This window comes from Mytilus californianus, unplaced genomic scaffold (assembly GCF_021869535.1).
Source record: "Mytilus californianus isolate M0D057914Y unplaced genomic scaffold, xbMytCali1.0.p SCAF_3, whole genome shotgun sequence".
NCBI lineage: Eukaryota > Metazoa > Mollusca > Bivalvia > Mytilida > Mytilidae > Mytilus > Mytilus californianus.
Genome location: NW_026262679.1, coordinates 30,679,075 through 30,696,249, shown reverse-complemented (window position 1 = coordinate 30,696,249; position 17,175 = coordinate 30,679,075). Strand labels below are relative to the sequence as shown.

At 34.3% G+C, this 17,175-nt stretch overlaps 2 protein-coding genes across 3 annotated transcripts in view; both read right to left on the bottom strand.

Moving 5' to 3' along the window:
• The window catches only part of LOC127734325 (transient receptor potential cation channel subfamily M member-like 2), a 571,123-nt gene that overhangs the window by 79,464 nt on the left and 474,484 nt on the right, over positions 1–17,175 (bottom strand). The gene's annotated exons all lie outside the window — the stretch shown is intronic.
• The window catches only part of LOC127734332 (uncharacterized), an 86,497-nt gene continuing 74,812 nt past the window's right edge, over positions 5,491–17,175 (bottom strand). Inside the window, exons 12-15 of the mRNA XM_052244178.1 lie at positions 11,522–11,590; positions 10,576–10,629; positions 8,154–8,285; positions 5,491–5,636 (exon numbers count right to left, since the gene is read on the bottom strand). Of these exons, the coding sequence (XP_052100138.1) occupies positions 5,512–5,636; positions 8,154–8,285; positions 10,576–10,629; positions 11,522–11,590 (380 nt within the window). The 3' untranslated portion in view covers positions 5,491–5,511. The remainder of the gene's footprint in view (positions 5,637–8,153; positions 8,286–10,575; positions 10,630–11,521; positions 11,591–17,175) is intronic.

The following is a 17,175-nucleotide window of genomic DNA, read 5'->3' as shown; positions in this document are numbered from 1 at the left end:
TGAGTTAACTATCAATTATGAGTATAGCCACATTTTTCAGTTTTTATGTACAGTTCCCTACGGCAACGTTCGCCACCGGACATGGCTCAAATGAAAGTTAACAGCTTGGGGAAGGCCCCACTGAAATGTGTTTTGGGGAGTTAAGCCCATCCAGTATTTGTAGATTTTCAAAGTTGTTGTTATAGAAAAAAAATACGTCTCCACATTACACTCTTTCGGTAAGCCTTGCCAGCTTCGTACGGCAAAGTTTGCTACCGGACATGGGTCAAATGAAAGGTAATAACTTGGGGATGGCCACACTGGAATGATTATTTGGGAGTTAGGCCCATTCGAAAATTGTTGGGGTTCAAAGTTGCTGTTAAGGAAAATATTACGTATACAACCTACATTCTTTCTGTAAGCCTCGCCAGCTCCGTACGGTAAAGTTCTCCACCGGACATGGCTGAAATGAAAGGTAATAACTTGGGGACGGCCACACTCGAATGATTTTTTGGGAGTTAGGCCAATTCGAAAATTGTTGGGGTTCAAAGTTGCTGTTAAGGAAAAAAATACGTATTATTATGCTTTATCTTCATTCGAAGTGGAATTTCTATTTTGTAAATTATTACGGCAAATGCTACTATGATGTGTCTAACTCATCAGCAACTATATTGTGACTTACATTCCGAAACCTTATGATTACCGAAACTGTTAAAGCAAACTCTTTTTTTCCTGGACAATTTTTGTGCGGCCGTTTATATCAGTGATATTTACATTCATTTGGGTAATACGTGGTTTGACAAAACAAACACGGTCTTTTTGTCTTAAATGTACATTTGTCGTTACTATCTTTAGACCATGTTGACCTCCATCTTGTATTTGTAGTTTCTGTTTCCAACGATCGATGTGGTTGAGATAGTGTCGGTTTCAATATGATTGGCATTAGCGGCCTCTTGTATACAAATTTCTTACTTTATTGCTTTGCGTAAACTTGAGATATCCCAATCATCATCACCGTGGTCTCGAGTAATGTTTTGTCTGACTAAATTTGGAAATTTGTTGAGTATTAGTGGTATTAATTGGCTTCGAGACGATTCTTGATATTGACCGATTCCTTCTAGTTCACGTATATAACTTTCCATCGTGTCAGTGAACGATTTTAGTCCTTTAGTTCTGGGCGTTGGTGAAGGCAAATTTATTACGTTTTGCATGTATGCGTATACAATTTTGTGTTGTTGGCCACAATCTCGTGTAGAATTTGTATTGCTTGTTTATAATTTGTACTAGAAATTTGCATTCCCGATATACACTGGCTAATTTTTCCGTAAAGTTGCGATTTCAGATAGTTTAATCTTTGTACGTCACTCAATGAAGGATTATCATGTACGGCCGAATTATATGTATCCCAAAAAGTTGATCATTCTAGTTTATTTCCGCCAAAAGTAGGTAGATTGATTTTAGGCAATTTGTTCTGAGTTGATTTTAATGTTCTTGCACGCTGGGGTTAGTGCATATGAAGTTTGGTGCTTGAGGGTTTAATGCGGATTGATTTTTAGACAGACTTACTTCTTTGAGATGTACTTCTCAATGTTCGTGATACCAATCTGTATCTCTAACTCGTATATGTCAACTTCTTCAATTTCTTCACTATTGCAAAGTTTTTCACCACAGGTGGTTAGATTGAAAACTACTATCCATATCTTCAACACATATGAAGACCTGGGTTGGAAAATGCACATGATGACTTCACTAGTCGCCCAAAGAATGAGTTAACTATCAATTATGAGTATAGCCACATTTTTCAGTTTTTATGTACAGTTCCCTACGGCAACGTTCGCCACCGGACATGGCTCAAATGAAAGTTAACAGCTTGGGGAAGGCCCCACTGAAATGTGTTTTGGGGAGTTAAGCCCATCCAGTATTTGTAGATTTTCAAAGTTGTTGTTATAGAAAAAAAATACGTCTCCACATTACACTCTTTCGGTAAGCCTTGCCAGCTTCGTACGGCAAGGTTTGCTACCGGACATGGGTCAAATGAAAGGTAATAACTTGGGGATGGCCACACTGGAATGATTATTTGGGAGTTAGGCCCATTCGAAAATTGTTGGGGTTCAAAGTTGCTGTTAAGGAAAATATTACGTATACAACCTACATTCTTTCGGTAAGCCTCGCCAGCTCCGTACGGTAAAGTTCTCCACCGGACATGGCTGAAATGAAAGGTAATAACTTGGGGACGGCCACACTCGAATGATTTTTTGGGAGTTAGGCCAATTCGAAAATTGTTGGGGTTCAAAGTTGCTGTTAAGGAAAAAAATACGTATACAACCTACATTCTTTCGGTAAGCCTCGCCAGCTCCGTACGGTAAAGTTCGCCACCGGACATGGCTCAAATGAAAGGTAATAACTTGGGGATGGCCACACTGGAATGATTTTTTGGGAGTTAGGCCTATTCGAAAATTGTTGGGGTTCAAAGTTGCTGTTAAGGAAATAAATACGTATACAACCTACATTCTTTCGGTAAGCCTCGCCAGCTCCGTACGGTAAAGTTCTCCACCGGACATGGCTGAAATGAAAGGTAATATCTTGGGGACGGCCACACTGGAATGATTTTCTGGGAGTTAGGCCCATTAGAAAATTGTTGGGGTTCAAAGTTGCTGTTAAGGAAAAAAATACGTATACAACCTACATTCTTTCGGTAAGCCTCGCCAGCTCCGTACGGTAAAGTTCGCCACCGGACTGGCTCAAATGAAAGGTAATAACTTTGGGATGGCTACACTGGAATGATTTTTTGGGAGTTAGGCCCATTCGAAAATTGTTGGCGTTCAAATTTGGAAGTTTTTCACTATACATTCTTTGGGGGAGGAGGGGGGCTTTCCATAAATATTTATATTTATAATTTTTAGATGTTTCTAGCCCTAAGGATATTTTTTTTATTGATTGAAGAAATATTGCATATAAAATACATCTTAAATTTTGTTTTATTGATAAAACTATATTTTATATAAAGAATTATGCAACTGACATAAGGGTTTATATTCGAGGACAACGAGAATTTACGACAGCTTAAAGGGGTCATAAAACAATTTCCGGGATTTAGAAATCAGGATAGTAAGTGCTTTCAGTTACTGACGTCATTGGAGTTGGTTTATCCAACATTGACTTCTAAGGCTGAACATCTCTGGTCATTTAGACGTAAAAAAACAATATATATCGTATTGGTAGCTAGAATTTCGAAAAAAAGTGGCTGCTATCATTATTGGTATTTAAAACGGACTGAAAGCCTTTGAGAATCACTACAAGCCGTGAAATTGTCGAATTCCGCAGTTAAATTACATTTAACTTAGATTTTGAGATTTTTGGAACGTTTGACTCCGATATAGTTTTTGGGTTTTTAGACATATCATCAAAATTGGCTGCTGGGAAAAAGTGGCTGCTAAATTGATTGGCTGCTAAAAGTGGCTGCTAGCTTGAGTCTAGTACCCGGAGATAGGCTTCAGCTGGCTCCTAAACAATAATGTATACTATTTCAGCAAAAATTGTTACACTAAGCACCGAAACATATAAATGAACCAAAATTTATAAAACATACAAAACTAACAAAGGCCAAAGGTTCCTGACTTGGGACAGTCGCAAAAATTCGGCGAGGTTAAACATGTTTTGTGAGTTCTCAACCCTACCCTATACTTCTAGCCAACGTGGATGAGCATTTCAAGAACTATAATCATTATAGTATAAAGAAATTAACACAAAAAATGCCGTTAGATTATCAGTTGCTTAAAATACATTTTGCGATATTTGATAATTAATATTTGTTTCTTTACATACAAAAGTCTGCTTCGACGTTTTGAAAAAAAATATACCTAGACTGTTTCATCATTTCTTCATAAAATGACTGATCCCTTGCACTTTTCACTTTGTACGCCATTTTCTTGTACACACAGCTTGCTAATAGAGCACACACTACAATTTAATAAGAAAAATATCAGGCGACAAAAACACATCGACAAGAACACCTACATCTCCTCTTAGGTCTATAAATTCGAGCTTACTGAAATAACCCTGTTCAAAATAAACTCATCATATAGACCAGGCTTAAACAATTATGCACACCAGATGCGCGTTTCGTCTACAAAAAACTCATTCGTGACGATCGAATCAAAAAGTTAAATATTTCAAAACAAATACGAAGTAAAGGAGTATTGAGGATAACAAATTTCGAAAAGTTTTGCCTTCTAAGTCCATTCAAATGATTCAAATTAAGGTACACAAAGAAAATTTGAGGAACCGCATAAAGCCCAAAAGAAGCTGGACGGGATAAGCGTCTTCTGCTACGCATGTATCAACCGCTGTGCGAATCCACACTCAACTCCCAGTTGAAACAATATTTCAGAGCTTGCTTTTCCTATCATGATTTCCTTGGCATAGAATTGCTGCTTACAAGAGCACTATCAAAATCAAGGGGTACAAGTGGTAGAAGTGAAGTCACCCTTTTGAAAATTTGCCAATATGAGTTGGTTCACCGTTATGGGACATCATGACAGCAGATATGTTCTAATTGTCGTAACCACAATTCCGTCTTCTTTTCCTCAAAAACGACATCACCGAAGAGTTTTCACCGAATTTGTACTTATACGAGAAGCTTTACGGGTGCCACATGTAAAGAAGCATCTGCTTACCCTTCCGGAGCATTGGTGTTTTCGGGATCGTGTTGCTCAGTTTTTGTTTTTCTATGGTGTGTTTTGCAGACAGTTGTTTGTCTTTTCATCATTTTTCAATATTGTGTTGGCATGGGGTTTTCAGTTTGTCTCCACTTATGATTTTGAATGTCCATTTGGTATCTTATGAATCTATTTTCAGAAAACAAAATAGGACATAATCGATTAATTTACATGCTAGAAAACTATGTTTTCATCTCAAAACCTAAGACAACCAAAACACATTGCTTGTGAGTTGAGATATATGCACATTGATCGTATTAGTCAACCAGTTTGTGATGGTGACCGTAAAACGTAGTGTCGATTTCAGTCGTTCGTCCTCATAACTCTGTTAGAGAACATATACGAACGGATTTCATTCCTATATTTCCTGATTTTTAAATCCATATTTATCGGATAATGGTTTATTGTATAAAAAAACAATATTTAAAAAAAACGTACTTTTGACACTTCAGGGTTGGGCCAATCTTTAAAATGAAAATGAAGTACATTATTATCATACTTTTCTACAACTCACAATAATGCATCGCATGAACATCTACGCGGCATTGCTTTAAGAGCAAAATCAAATATTAAACATGCAAGAGGAAGACTCTACAATCAAATTTAATTTTACTATGTCGTTGATAATTTTTTAACGCTAGGTATCTTTTCTCTATTTCTGCCAAAAAAAAAAAAATCATAATTTAAAACTTGAAAACTCTTTTGTTTAATGAAAATCAATAATGACGACCTATTAGATATTGTTCCAAATTTGTATTCAAAGTGTTACTTGTATTATATGAATAATCGCTGTCTCTCTTATATGAATCCTTATTCAATACTTGCATAGCTGATTGTTGCATTTCATCCAAAATATAGTTGCTAGTTTTGGTCTGTTTACCAATATTGCCCAAATCAACAGATCCTCGAACGATGAATCCGATTTCGTCAGGTTATCATCTATGCAAAAAGACATTTTATCATTCATCTTAAAACTTTTAAAAGCTAAAATCCATAAAGAAGAAAACAAATACCATTAAATATTCCTTTATGCATTTAGCGTTGCTATGCCTGTTTGATCACTGTCAAATGACTGGTAGTTAGCATACAATTTCTTTTGCATCAAGCAAGATTTACTTCTGTTTGTTCTTAATGTTGGATTGCAGTAATAAAATGCATTAAACATTACAATGTATATCTAGCACTGGCTGAAGGATGGAACAGTATATAAATATAGATTCTACCACTGCATCGAATGTGATACGATATTTATCCACTCGAGACAGTTAAATTTTCAAATTTAAAACGCGAGTCGTTAACTGTCGAGAGTGGATAAATGTCGTATTGCACAAGATTTAGTGGTGGAATCTATTTCTCTAATAATTTTTAGACGACATGCAGACAATCTTAATCCGTCCTTTCGAACGACCTGCAAAAGGAGGCGTTCTTTGTACGTGACGTCATCAGGCATGGTCGCCCTTTTTCACGACGTCACAATAGGAATTTCAGAGGAAAGCAAGAATATTTGACGTCATAAACGAATTTTGACCAATGAAGAACTGAGATCAAACGAACCACACGTTGATTAAATAAAAATAATCAACAGGTCAGGAAAGGGATAAATCGTGTTAGAATTAGAGAAACAAGTCAGTTTCATAATATGACTCCTACCAAATAAAAAAAACCAGTGTCAGTTATACCAAGGTATTTGCCTATTCACAAATATGCTGTATGTGTGTATGATTTGTCTAATTTTTTACTGTTTTTTTTTTAATCTTAGCTTGCACTACGATTATTTACATGATCATTACTTAAGTTTTAGCAAGAGGAACATTCATAAGTCGAAAATAAACTAACAACGCCATGATGGAAAAAAGAAAAAGACAATCAGACAAACAACATTTCACAAAACACAGCATAGAAACCTAATGACTGAGCAACAGGTATACATTTGTCTTTGCATATTTCGTCGGTGCACATCAAATTAATTTTATGTCAGAATTTTAAAGAAACATAAACGAAAATCTTATCTGAATGGTACACTTTTAATCGTCTGTAGACCACTAAAGCATGCCAAAAGTGTTTGGATTTGTTATTTTTTGTTCAATCTGAGCTGTCAATTGATCCTCATTTGAAATACTTTTTATGTTCTCTAATATCCTAGAAAGAGTCAGTTTATTTGTCGTGAAAAAAAGGAATTCGTCTATTTCAAACATTATGTTTCCATTTTGTAGTATTTGTGTCTCATTTCATCTCGGGTTTGAAATTACACGAGCAACACGACGGGTGCCATATGTAGAGCAGGATCTGCTTACCCTTCCGGACCACCTGAAATCATCCCCAGTTTTTGGTTGGGTTCGTGTTGCTCAGTCTTTAGTTTTCTATGTTGTGTTTTGTGTACTGTTGGATGTCTTATCTATCTAATCTCCTCATCAAGAAATATATTATGTTTACTATGAAGCGATCGATTTTTTTTTTACCGCAAAGCCTAACCTTGATGCAAGTCTGTTCCGCTGGAACCTTGAACTGTGTCCGTAAATTTGACACAATTGACAATGTTTGGTCTCACTATAGTGATAGTAGTCATATAATTTTTCAACATAGAGTGCTTTGCTCAAAGTTGTCACACATTGTTTTTCGTGCACGTGGAAAACCAAAATGTTAATAATACAGGAATGTAGTGTTATGTTTACAACATTCTGAAATTTCTGTTTGCAATTGATGTTAAAGTTAAACTCTTTCCTGAAAAGCCCCAAATAAGGACCGGCTTAAAAAAGGAAGCTAGATTATTCTTATGTGAGAACTATTGTTGCCAGTTTCTTCAATAGTTATTTCAATTCAAGTATTATTCTTGAATACATAAAATTGTTAAAGTCAAATCACTTTATATTTAACACCAATCACATATTTACAGTAAGTTGTTAAAAGAGTGTTTTCGTTCGTATAAGACGACTGTTTTAAATATTCAGATGACAGATAATTCAATACTATAATATATCATTTGAAAGTTAATTGAATGGAAAATTAAACAATAAAGGTGTTTTTAAATATCGTTCAGTATAGTTTGTTTTTTTTCACAGGCAGGTTAAACCAGTATATGATATTGTTTGATATTGATCAAACTGACCATGTTTACTTTTGACAATTATTGATGTGGTTGCTATAGTTATCAAAGACACTATTATTCAAAATGTGACTTTTAAAAATAATTTAATAGACCAGTCTACAAAGTTATATACAATGAATGGAATCTGAAAATAGCCGTGGCCAACTGATTTTGATGCTAACAGTGATTCTTTCCTAACATATGCATTATCTTTTACGTAGAAAAGGCATGGAACAACAGTATTTTCAAGAAAAACTGTATTAGTATGATATCATTTGCCCCAAGTTCCACCTGGTGATCCTATTTGAAATAATCGAACCATTGATCTTAATCTAGTATATTATGTTGTTTTGTTTTTTATATTTATCTACCTTTTATTCCTTTCTTTGGCTCATCAACCCCCTCTGATTGATCCACTCTACAACTCATCTCTTCATGAGCACCTCCACCACTGCTCTCTTGCTGAATCCCACTACAACCTGCTTGATCTCGACTACCAGCCTCTGTTTAATATAAAGTATTATTCAAAGATTAAATGATTATTAAGACACAAAAGTTCAACGAAGTAAAGAATGAGAAAATGTATTAGGATTCAACAAATCATTTTCTGAAATCTGGTATTAAAGATGTTCTCTGGAAGAATTTTATGAACTGGAATATGTTAATTTAACGTACGCACTAAATGTTATGTTTACAATAATGTTTCGAAAAGACGCTTATTGTAATTGAAATAACTATAATATCAATGTCCCTAAAAGGAACTAAATGAGAAAAAATAATTAAAAACGCTATACAAAGGGAATTCGTGTAAAGCAACCTCTTTGTATAGGTCTTCTAAACACATAATTTGATAAAGTATTTTATTTCTAACCAGTGCTAAGCTTGTTCTGAGTTTTGCAAGAAGACAATTGAGTCTGATGAACAAAGTTTTCAGATAGCTAATCTTAGCACATATAACTTTAGTTGTGTTTAAACATTTGTTAGTATGAGGGATATTACTTCTACTCGTTTTGACATTAAACTGAGGGCCTGTACTATTTAAAGTCTCATCTGATCCCAAAAACGGGATGACATAGTTAAAGTCCAAACGAGACTTAACTTGGTTAAAATCGAAATTCGGTTGGAAGTTGATAAAGTCATCTTTGGTTATAGGGATCAGGTTCCATCCCGTTTTCTCTCCCAGACATTTTGTGAAATATGAAGGAGTATAATTTTAAAGGTGATGGTGGTGGGGATTTTGTTGAGAAATTTCTTTTTTTTCTAATTTATAAAACTTTTATCTTTATTTTTACTTTTGGCCAAAACAAATGTTGTTTTTTTTAATTTTGACAAAATTGTTTGGTAAATGGCATTATTTGTTTTGTTTTGTTTATTTTTCCCTTTCTTTTTTAAATATTGGCAAAATATTTTTTTTATTCCCGAGTGAACTGGAGTGGGGTGTTTTTTCAAACCCGGGTAATTAACCAATTAGATTTCAAGATTTTTGCTTCATAATAAATAATCATGTTTGCTAACTTCTATCAGAGAGGGTAAATCACTTGCATAGATCGAACAAATTATTTGGAAGGCAATCCTCTGCATGACACATACATGTAAATATTAAACAGGCATTTCAGTAATTGTATGTTTTAATTGTATAATCGAATGAGGCTTTGCTTCTCTGATTGATAAGAGAACATTTATGCGCAGTTTATATTGTTTGTCTGGTGGTCATTTTTCTTTTTTAGCCATGGCGTTGGCAGGTTATTTTCGACTAATAAATTTGAATGTCCTTTTGGTATCATTCGCCTCTCTTTTAATGATTACATAAAACATATTACACTAAAATAGCTTTCGGGGCCTCTGATTTTAATTGGTTCTAAATTTGAAAGCTCGTAAACTGATAGTGATGATAGTCTCTCTCTATAAATACATTTGTCTCATATCGAAAAATGTTAGAACATAGAAAGAATTTTGAAGAGTTTGAAAGTAGTAGATAATTATTTATACAGTATAAATTGTTTTTGGCATCAACATAAAATAAAACCAAGTAAGGTTCCTTTTAAGGGAAAAATTGACATGGGTCTATCTACCAAACATTACCCATGATAAGGTCGATTGTATATCAACCATATACAAACAAAAAAAACACAACTAAGGATTGAACTTATAAATACAACGAACCGCACTAGACGTCTCATTAAAAGAGATATGAGACTATCTTTTAATGCAATTATCTATGTTATATTCAACAGAAATGCAAATGAATGATACTGATTCATGGATGTATATCCCTTACATTCACTTCTTGTATATTAATCATCAGTAACACTCGATCAACACACCAACCCCCACCTCCATCCCATTGAAAAACAAGAACCCCTTAAAAACAAGTCTCATCAACACTAATACAATTAAATCAAGAGTAAAAACACTTTGTAGCATAACTAAATAAAATTAAAGGCATTTGTTAAATGTTTGTTATTCCCAAGAATGAAGTATCATTTCACAATTAATTTTTATCTACATGACATTTCATATTTAAGAAGTAAATGTTTTAAAATCGATTTTACAATTTTTGAATATTAATTAGGGAAAAATCCGGAAACAGTAAAAGTTCAGATGTAGAATTATGGGTAACGGAAAATGCTTTGAATAACCGTGTTTTCAAGAGAAACTTTACTAGTATAATAAAATTTGTATCATTAGCTCATCTTCGGGGTCCTTTTTGAATTTATGACTACGTTGAACCAAATCTACCACACGTATATATTTTGTTATATTTATGAACTTTTTGTCCATTATTTTGCTTACCATTCCTCTCTTGTTGAATCTCACTACCACCTGTTTGATGTCGACAACCTGCATCTGGTTTATATAAACATCTTATTAATATATTAAATAAAGGAAACAGTAGTATACCGCTGTTCAATCCGGGTTACAAACTAAAACCGAGGGAAACACATCAAATATAAGAGGAAAACAACGGAACAACAGAAACACTAAACTGCAACAAAAACAAACGCCAATATACATAGAAACAAACTATTTGATAACAACTGCCATATTCCTGACTTGTTACCGGACATTTTAAGAAAAAATGGTGGGTTGAACCTGGTTTGATGGCTCGTCAAACCTCCCGCCTATATGGCAATGTTAAAAAATATCTCTAAAATGACTACATTACGTGACAGGAATACAGTACAAACAAACGTAAGAACACTCAGCACAGAGAAAAGCATAAATGAATAATATAATAGTACATTACAACATGCAAACCGCAGAATAACAACGGACATCTCCCATTATCGACAGTACTGGACACCACAAACAGTGGCGTATTTTTGTGATGTATATATAATCTTAAAATTCTTAAAAAGATATGTACATTGCAAAAAAAAACCCATTTATTATAATGAAATCTGAAAAAATTTCCACAACAGAAGCTTATTTAAAGAACCGTGTTTTGTTAGTGTTGCTAAAGGAGAACGTTTAGTAAGTGATCTGTTCTGGTAAGAATCCTCTAGGACATACATCTGGTAATATTATGTTCCTATGGTTGTTGTTATTTGACCATTTAAAACAGTACTTATGTCTAGTGTTTCGATGAACTTTACTTAATTGTAATTGAAGTCTCCCGAGGGGACTGGTTCCCTTCGGTACCAAACAAGCGAACCGTCTTATCCATATGTGACATCATGGCCGTGTCTAAAAGCACAAAATAGGTTAAAATATAATTAATAATTGGCAGTTAACTCACTGGTCTGTAGTTTTTCTTCATGAATGTTGTTTTCCTTAACCACGGAAAGCCTATTATCCAGACATTCACCTGTATCAATAAAAAAATGCATGCGATGTTAACTACGGAACTAAATTTATGTACCATAGACATACTTAGTTTACATACCTTTGCTTACATAACTTGGATATTGATTTGTATCCCCCGCCCAACGTGCAGCCTGGTATAAAGTGATGGTCTCCATCCACCCGTCAAAAAAATAAATCAACACATAAAACCATATGACATTAGGCTTTCATACTTAGTCGGCTGATTTGTCGTCATAGTATCTTTCCCATGCTTTATCGTCAGTTTGATGTGATCATTTTGATGGGAGGAATGGGACTTTGACCATTTTTTTTTGGTAACAATGCAACCTTGTGAATGCATTTTCTCTGATTCAGTTTGACAGAAAGCTTATGCTTGGTAGGATTGTTAACCATTGTGTGAATTTAACCATATTGCACTGCCATTTCAATCCAACCATTTTTACTAGAATTATTGGACTTTTTGGAGGATTGTAATAGTGTCAATTTGTGAACACAACTCCTCTAAAACCATTTGACAGAAAGCTCTCATACTTGGCACCATTGTTTGCCTTCCTATGTCGTTGACCTTATGATACTGTCATTTTGATCCGAACTGTTTTACGGGAGTTATGGGATTTATACCATTTTTGGGAGTACAGAAAGCTCTCATACTTACATAGGATTGTTTGGCGTTATGTGTAGTTGATCCTGTTTTATGGGCAAGTTATTTTAATAACTTTTGTTATGCAGACGAAGGAAACCATTAATTTGGAAATTCAAATGTTCCTATCCCCTTTGGTGAACCCCTGCATTACAATCTTTTGGCTGGTCGACCATTATTCAGTTTCTATACAATGTATCTAATCACACATTCTTGCTGATCTACAGATCGATATTTTGTAAACAAGATTTTTATTTGGGATTTTATAAATTTTTATTCGTTATTTGGACGTTCACACAGTTAAAATGATGGGATATATTTGAAGAAGGCGCTAGATTATTTTTATTCCTGCATTCGTTCGTTTGAACTGATGAAATATTGATGATGAGTAGGAGCTCTTTCACCATCTAGGATATATATGTACACAAACATTGTCTTCGAACATAAAAAATATATCACAAACATTATAGGAACATTAAGTAGCAGTGTATTCCGCAACAAAAGTGTTTACGATTATTGTTATCTACACTTTCTTGTTTTAACTATAATCCATAACATCGCAGAAACGGTTGAATGTCGGAATTTATACAAGCTTCAACGGAAGTTGTTGCGATTGTTCGTTCTCGTCATTCTACATATTGACATTTTACATGTTGACATGTACTTATGGTTTCGAAACTAGTACACAGCTATATTTTCACGTATCACTCAAGCTTCAACAAACGACTAAATGTTACAACTCGGATTAATTAAGCGCAATATAGTGTGAGTTGTAATGGCATGGGTGGAGGCACAGTGGACAAATTGCAAAACAATGCAGCACGAGATTTAAATACCCATATTATACAGTTTTAGATTTCGGTGATAATTTTTCAAATATGAGACAAGGGCGGTTTAAGGGAGACAAGGAATCCAACCCCCTGATTGAGCTACACATAGATAAATGAATAGACTTTTGTACAAGTAACAATCCAAACGGTGGCTTGGCAGTGGAACCCCCACTTTCAAAATCCTGGATCTGCACCTTAGGTGAAAAGACCCGTGTGATGGAAGCTTAATACCAGATACATTATCATGCTATAGTGTTGATTTGATGTGAGTTTTTCAAAGGAATCATAATGTTGTAAATGTTGTTGTTTCTATGGATACCCGACAACTGGTACCGTCGTCAACTCGTACTCAACCAACTCGTACTTTTACCAACTCGTACTTCTACTAACTTCTACTTCTACCAACGAATACCTATTATTGTATTATCATTTAATAAGATATATTGAATAAATAATGGTAATTTTGTGTTTTAAAATTAAAATTATCCAAGACATGTATCAGGGTCTGGGATTGGGTTTACAGAAGAGAGGATGATGATAAACATTTTTTTTAAATATTTAAGACTTATGAACAGCTCGTTACCAATCATTGTTGCAGAAGAGATACACTTATCAGCATTTGGAATTAGAAATACAGATGTATTATAAAAATCTTCGCCTTGCCATACTGTACATTGTGCATGTAAATGTATGTTATAGATTTTAAAATGTAGAGTAATCATTTTGTTTCAACTAATTTACAAGTTGAGGTTATTTTTCCAAACGTTTGCATGACCAGAAAATGATACATGTAATAATGCAGTTTACAAATTGTGTCTTATATTTTATCATGCATATCATGCATATTTCTAAAAGGTTAAATTCTAACTATCCTACTGCCTGTCGATACTTTAATTTTGGCAGTGCACAAGTCATACATATAGGAAGATGTGGTATGAGTGCCAATGAGACAACTCTCCATCCAATTTACAATTTATAAAAGTAAACCATTATAGGTCAAGGTACGGCCTTCAACACGGAGCCTTGGCTCACACCGAACAGCAAGCTATAAAGGGCCCCAAAAATTACTAGTGTAAAACCATTCAAACGGGAAAACCAACGGTCTAATCTATAGAAAAACGAGAAACGAGAAACACGTATGAACTACATAAACAGACGACAACTACTGTCTTCTTTGACTGTCCATGGCGTTAAAAACCTAAATCCCTGGGATGTGTTTTAATTGATTTTAGTCTCTGATGCAGGATTTTTATTATTAATTGTTTTTGGCTTTTAACTAGCTTTTAGTAAATTTTAATTGACTTGTTGAAACAATTTGTAATGCAATTTTGTTATTCAATGTTTACTTATTTTGTGTTATATCTCGTCTCACTATTTTTTTTATATGTACCACCTTTGATAAGTATGTAGTATGACGATAAATTTTCACTTTTGTACTCGTACTGTGAACAACAAATTTATTTATTTTGCAAAAAATATTTCCGTACTCCTAACAACAAAAATATTATATTTAAATTTACCTGTGTACGTTATTTTATTTAACGCCATTTTTTTCTAGGTTATAGTTGTCTTTTTGACATTGTTTGACATTTGTAATATTGTATTTATATTGTGTCATCTCAATTGACATTTTATAGTGTGTCTTTTTATATTGTAATGTTACACTACTGTTTCAGGTTAGGTTGAAGGTTGGCGCCTGTTTGTATGCACCTGTCCTAAGTCAGGAGCCTATTCATCGGTGGTTGTCGTTTGTTGATGTGGTGCATAAGTGTTTCTCGTTTCTCATTTTTTTTTATATAGATTAGATGTTGGTTTTCCTGCTTGAATTGTTTACACTAGTCATTTTGGGGCCCTTTATAGCTTGCTGTTGGGTGTGAGCCAAAACTCCGTGTTGAAGGCCGTACTTTAACCTATAATTGTTTACTTTATACACATTGTGACTTGGATTGAGAGTTGTCTCATAGGCACTTATACCACATCTTCTTATTTATATATACTTAAATTAAATAAACACGTGTACAATAGACTCAAGTGCAAGTGACATATTCCTCAGCTACATGTATTTGTTCACAAAAATAGAGACAACGTTTTTCAGTTTACATTATAAATAAATACTAAAAAATATAAAATAAAGACCATGTATTTGGCCTACATGTATAACACGGTTAATTCATATATATAAAAAGAGGATGTGGTATGATTGTAAATTAGACAACTCTCCACAAGAGACCAAATGACAAAGAAGTTAACAACTATAGGTCACCGTACGGACTTCAACAATGAGCAAAGCCCATAACGCATAGTCAGCTGTAAAAGGCCCCGAAATGACAAATGTAAAACAAATCAAACGAGAAACATAACGGCCTTATTTATGTACAAAATAATGAACGAAATACAGATATGTTACAAAGCAACAAACGACAACCACTAAGTCACAGGCTCCTGACTTGGACAGGCACATCCAGAATGTTGCGGGGTTAAACTATTTTGAAGGCACTAACCCTCCCCTAACCTGGGACAGTAGTGTAACAGTACAACATAAGAACAAACTATAAAAATCAGTTGAAAAAGGCTTAACTCATCAGATGGATACAAATAGAAATACATCTTACAAAAACACAGAGTGGATGTGGATGGGTACATATATTTCCCAAAACAAAAAGACAGAGAGTACTCGCAGTTACTGAAAGCTAGTTTAAAGCCAATAACAACTAATAAAAAAAGTCATGCATCTAAGACTAAAATATCAATCAGAACACATCCAACATCCAATGGATTTAGTGAAAGACGTCATAAACAGCCAGAGAAAAATATGACCTTGTGGAATGCCAAGATACAGGTATCGACAGATTGTAGAGCCATGAATGTGCATATGTGTATAAAAATAATATTTAGTTTGGTTTAAATTTACTGATAACAACATCAACATTAATACCAATAAAAACAATATTTAAAGATCTAATTACAGTGTTGAATTGGTAACCTTTTCGAATACGTTTATTTAAAGGGTCGATAAGTTTACCCGGATCGTTTTAAATTTCCGGGCTCGGTAAACAACATCTCCGTAAAATGAGGATGTGTTATCCCGTTTGAAATAAGTTTTCTACAGGTACAACCAAACTTCAAAACCAAATCTTTATATCTATGGAAGAATTAGGTAAAGATTTTAAGTAATTTGTGGTTACAAAATCTCTGACTTAATAATTTACCAGTAATACATAAATTACGTTCAATGAAATCCAAAATGTCACAACAGACACGGGCATAGCGAACGAGCTGTGATATATATAAGCACCGTAAGATGGTGCCAAAGGAATATCACCGTCCAAAAAAGGAAAATTAACAAATATATTGTTCATATATTTAATATATATCAACTTTCTTCTGTCTCTCTTACAATGCGTCAATCTCTGTGTCTATGTGAGTGTGGAACTTGAGAAAATTTCAGCAATGTCTATAAAGTCTAGGATTCATACATATCAGTGACAGGATTCTTTCTGTCGGGCAATTTAAAATGCACTTACAGATATATTAAGACGAGGTTTTTGGTATATATCACATGTTTAGTTCTTATGCTTATTTAAAATACTGATCAGCCGTGTATGCAGAGTCAAACCTTGTATTCGGCACAAATCATACTTGTACATACATGTAAATATAGCAGGTGTCTCTATTTTTGTGACCAAGTACATGTAGCTGAGGAATATGTCACTTGCACTTGTGTCTATTGTACACGTGTTTATTTATTTTAAGTATATATAAAAGAGAAGATGTTGTATGAGTGCCAATGAGACAACTCACCATCCAAGTTATAATGTGTAAAAAGTAAACAATTATCGGTCAAAGTACGGCATTCAACATGGAGCCTTGGCTCACACCAAACAGCAAGCTATAAAGGGCACTAAAATGATCAGTGTAAAACAGTTCATACAGGAACACAAACGGACTAATCTATATAAAAAATGAGAAACGAGAAACACTTATTAACCACATTAACAAACAACACAACCGAACAACAGGTCCCTGACTTAGGACAGGTGCAAACATACGCAGCGAGTTTTAACGTTTTAACAGGCCCCAACCTTCTCCCTAACCTGAAATAGTAGTGTAACATTA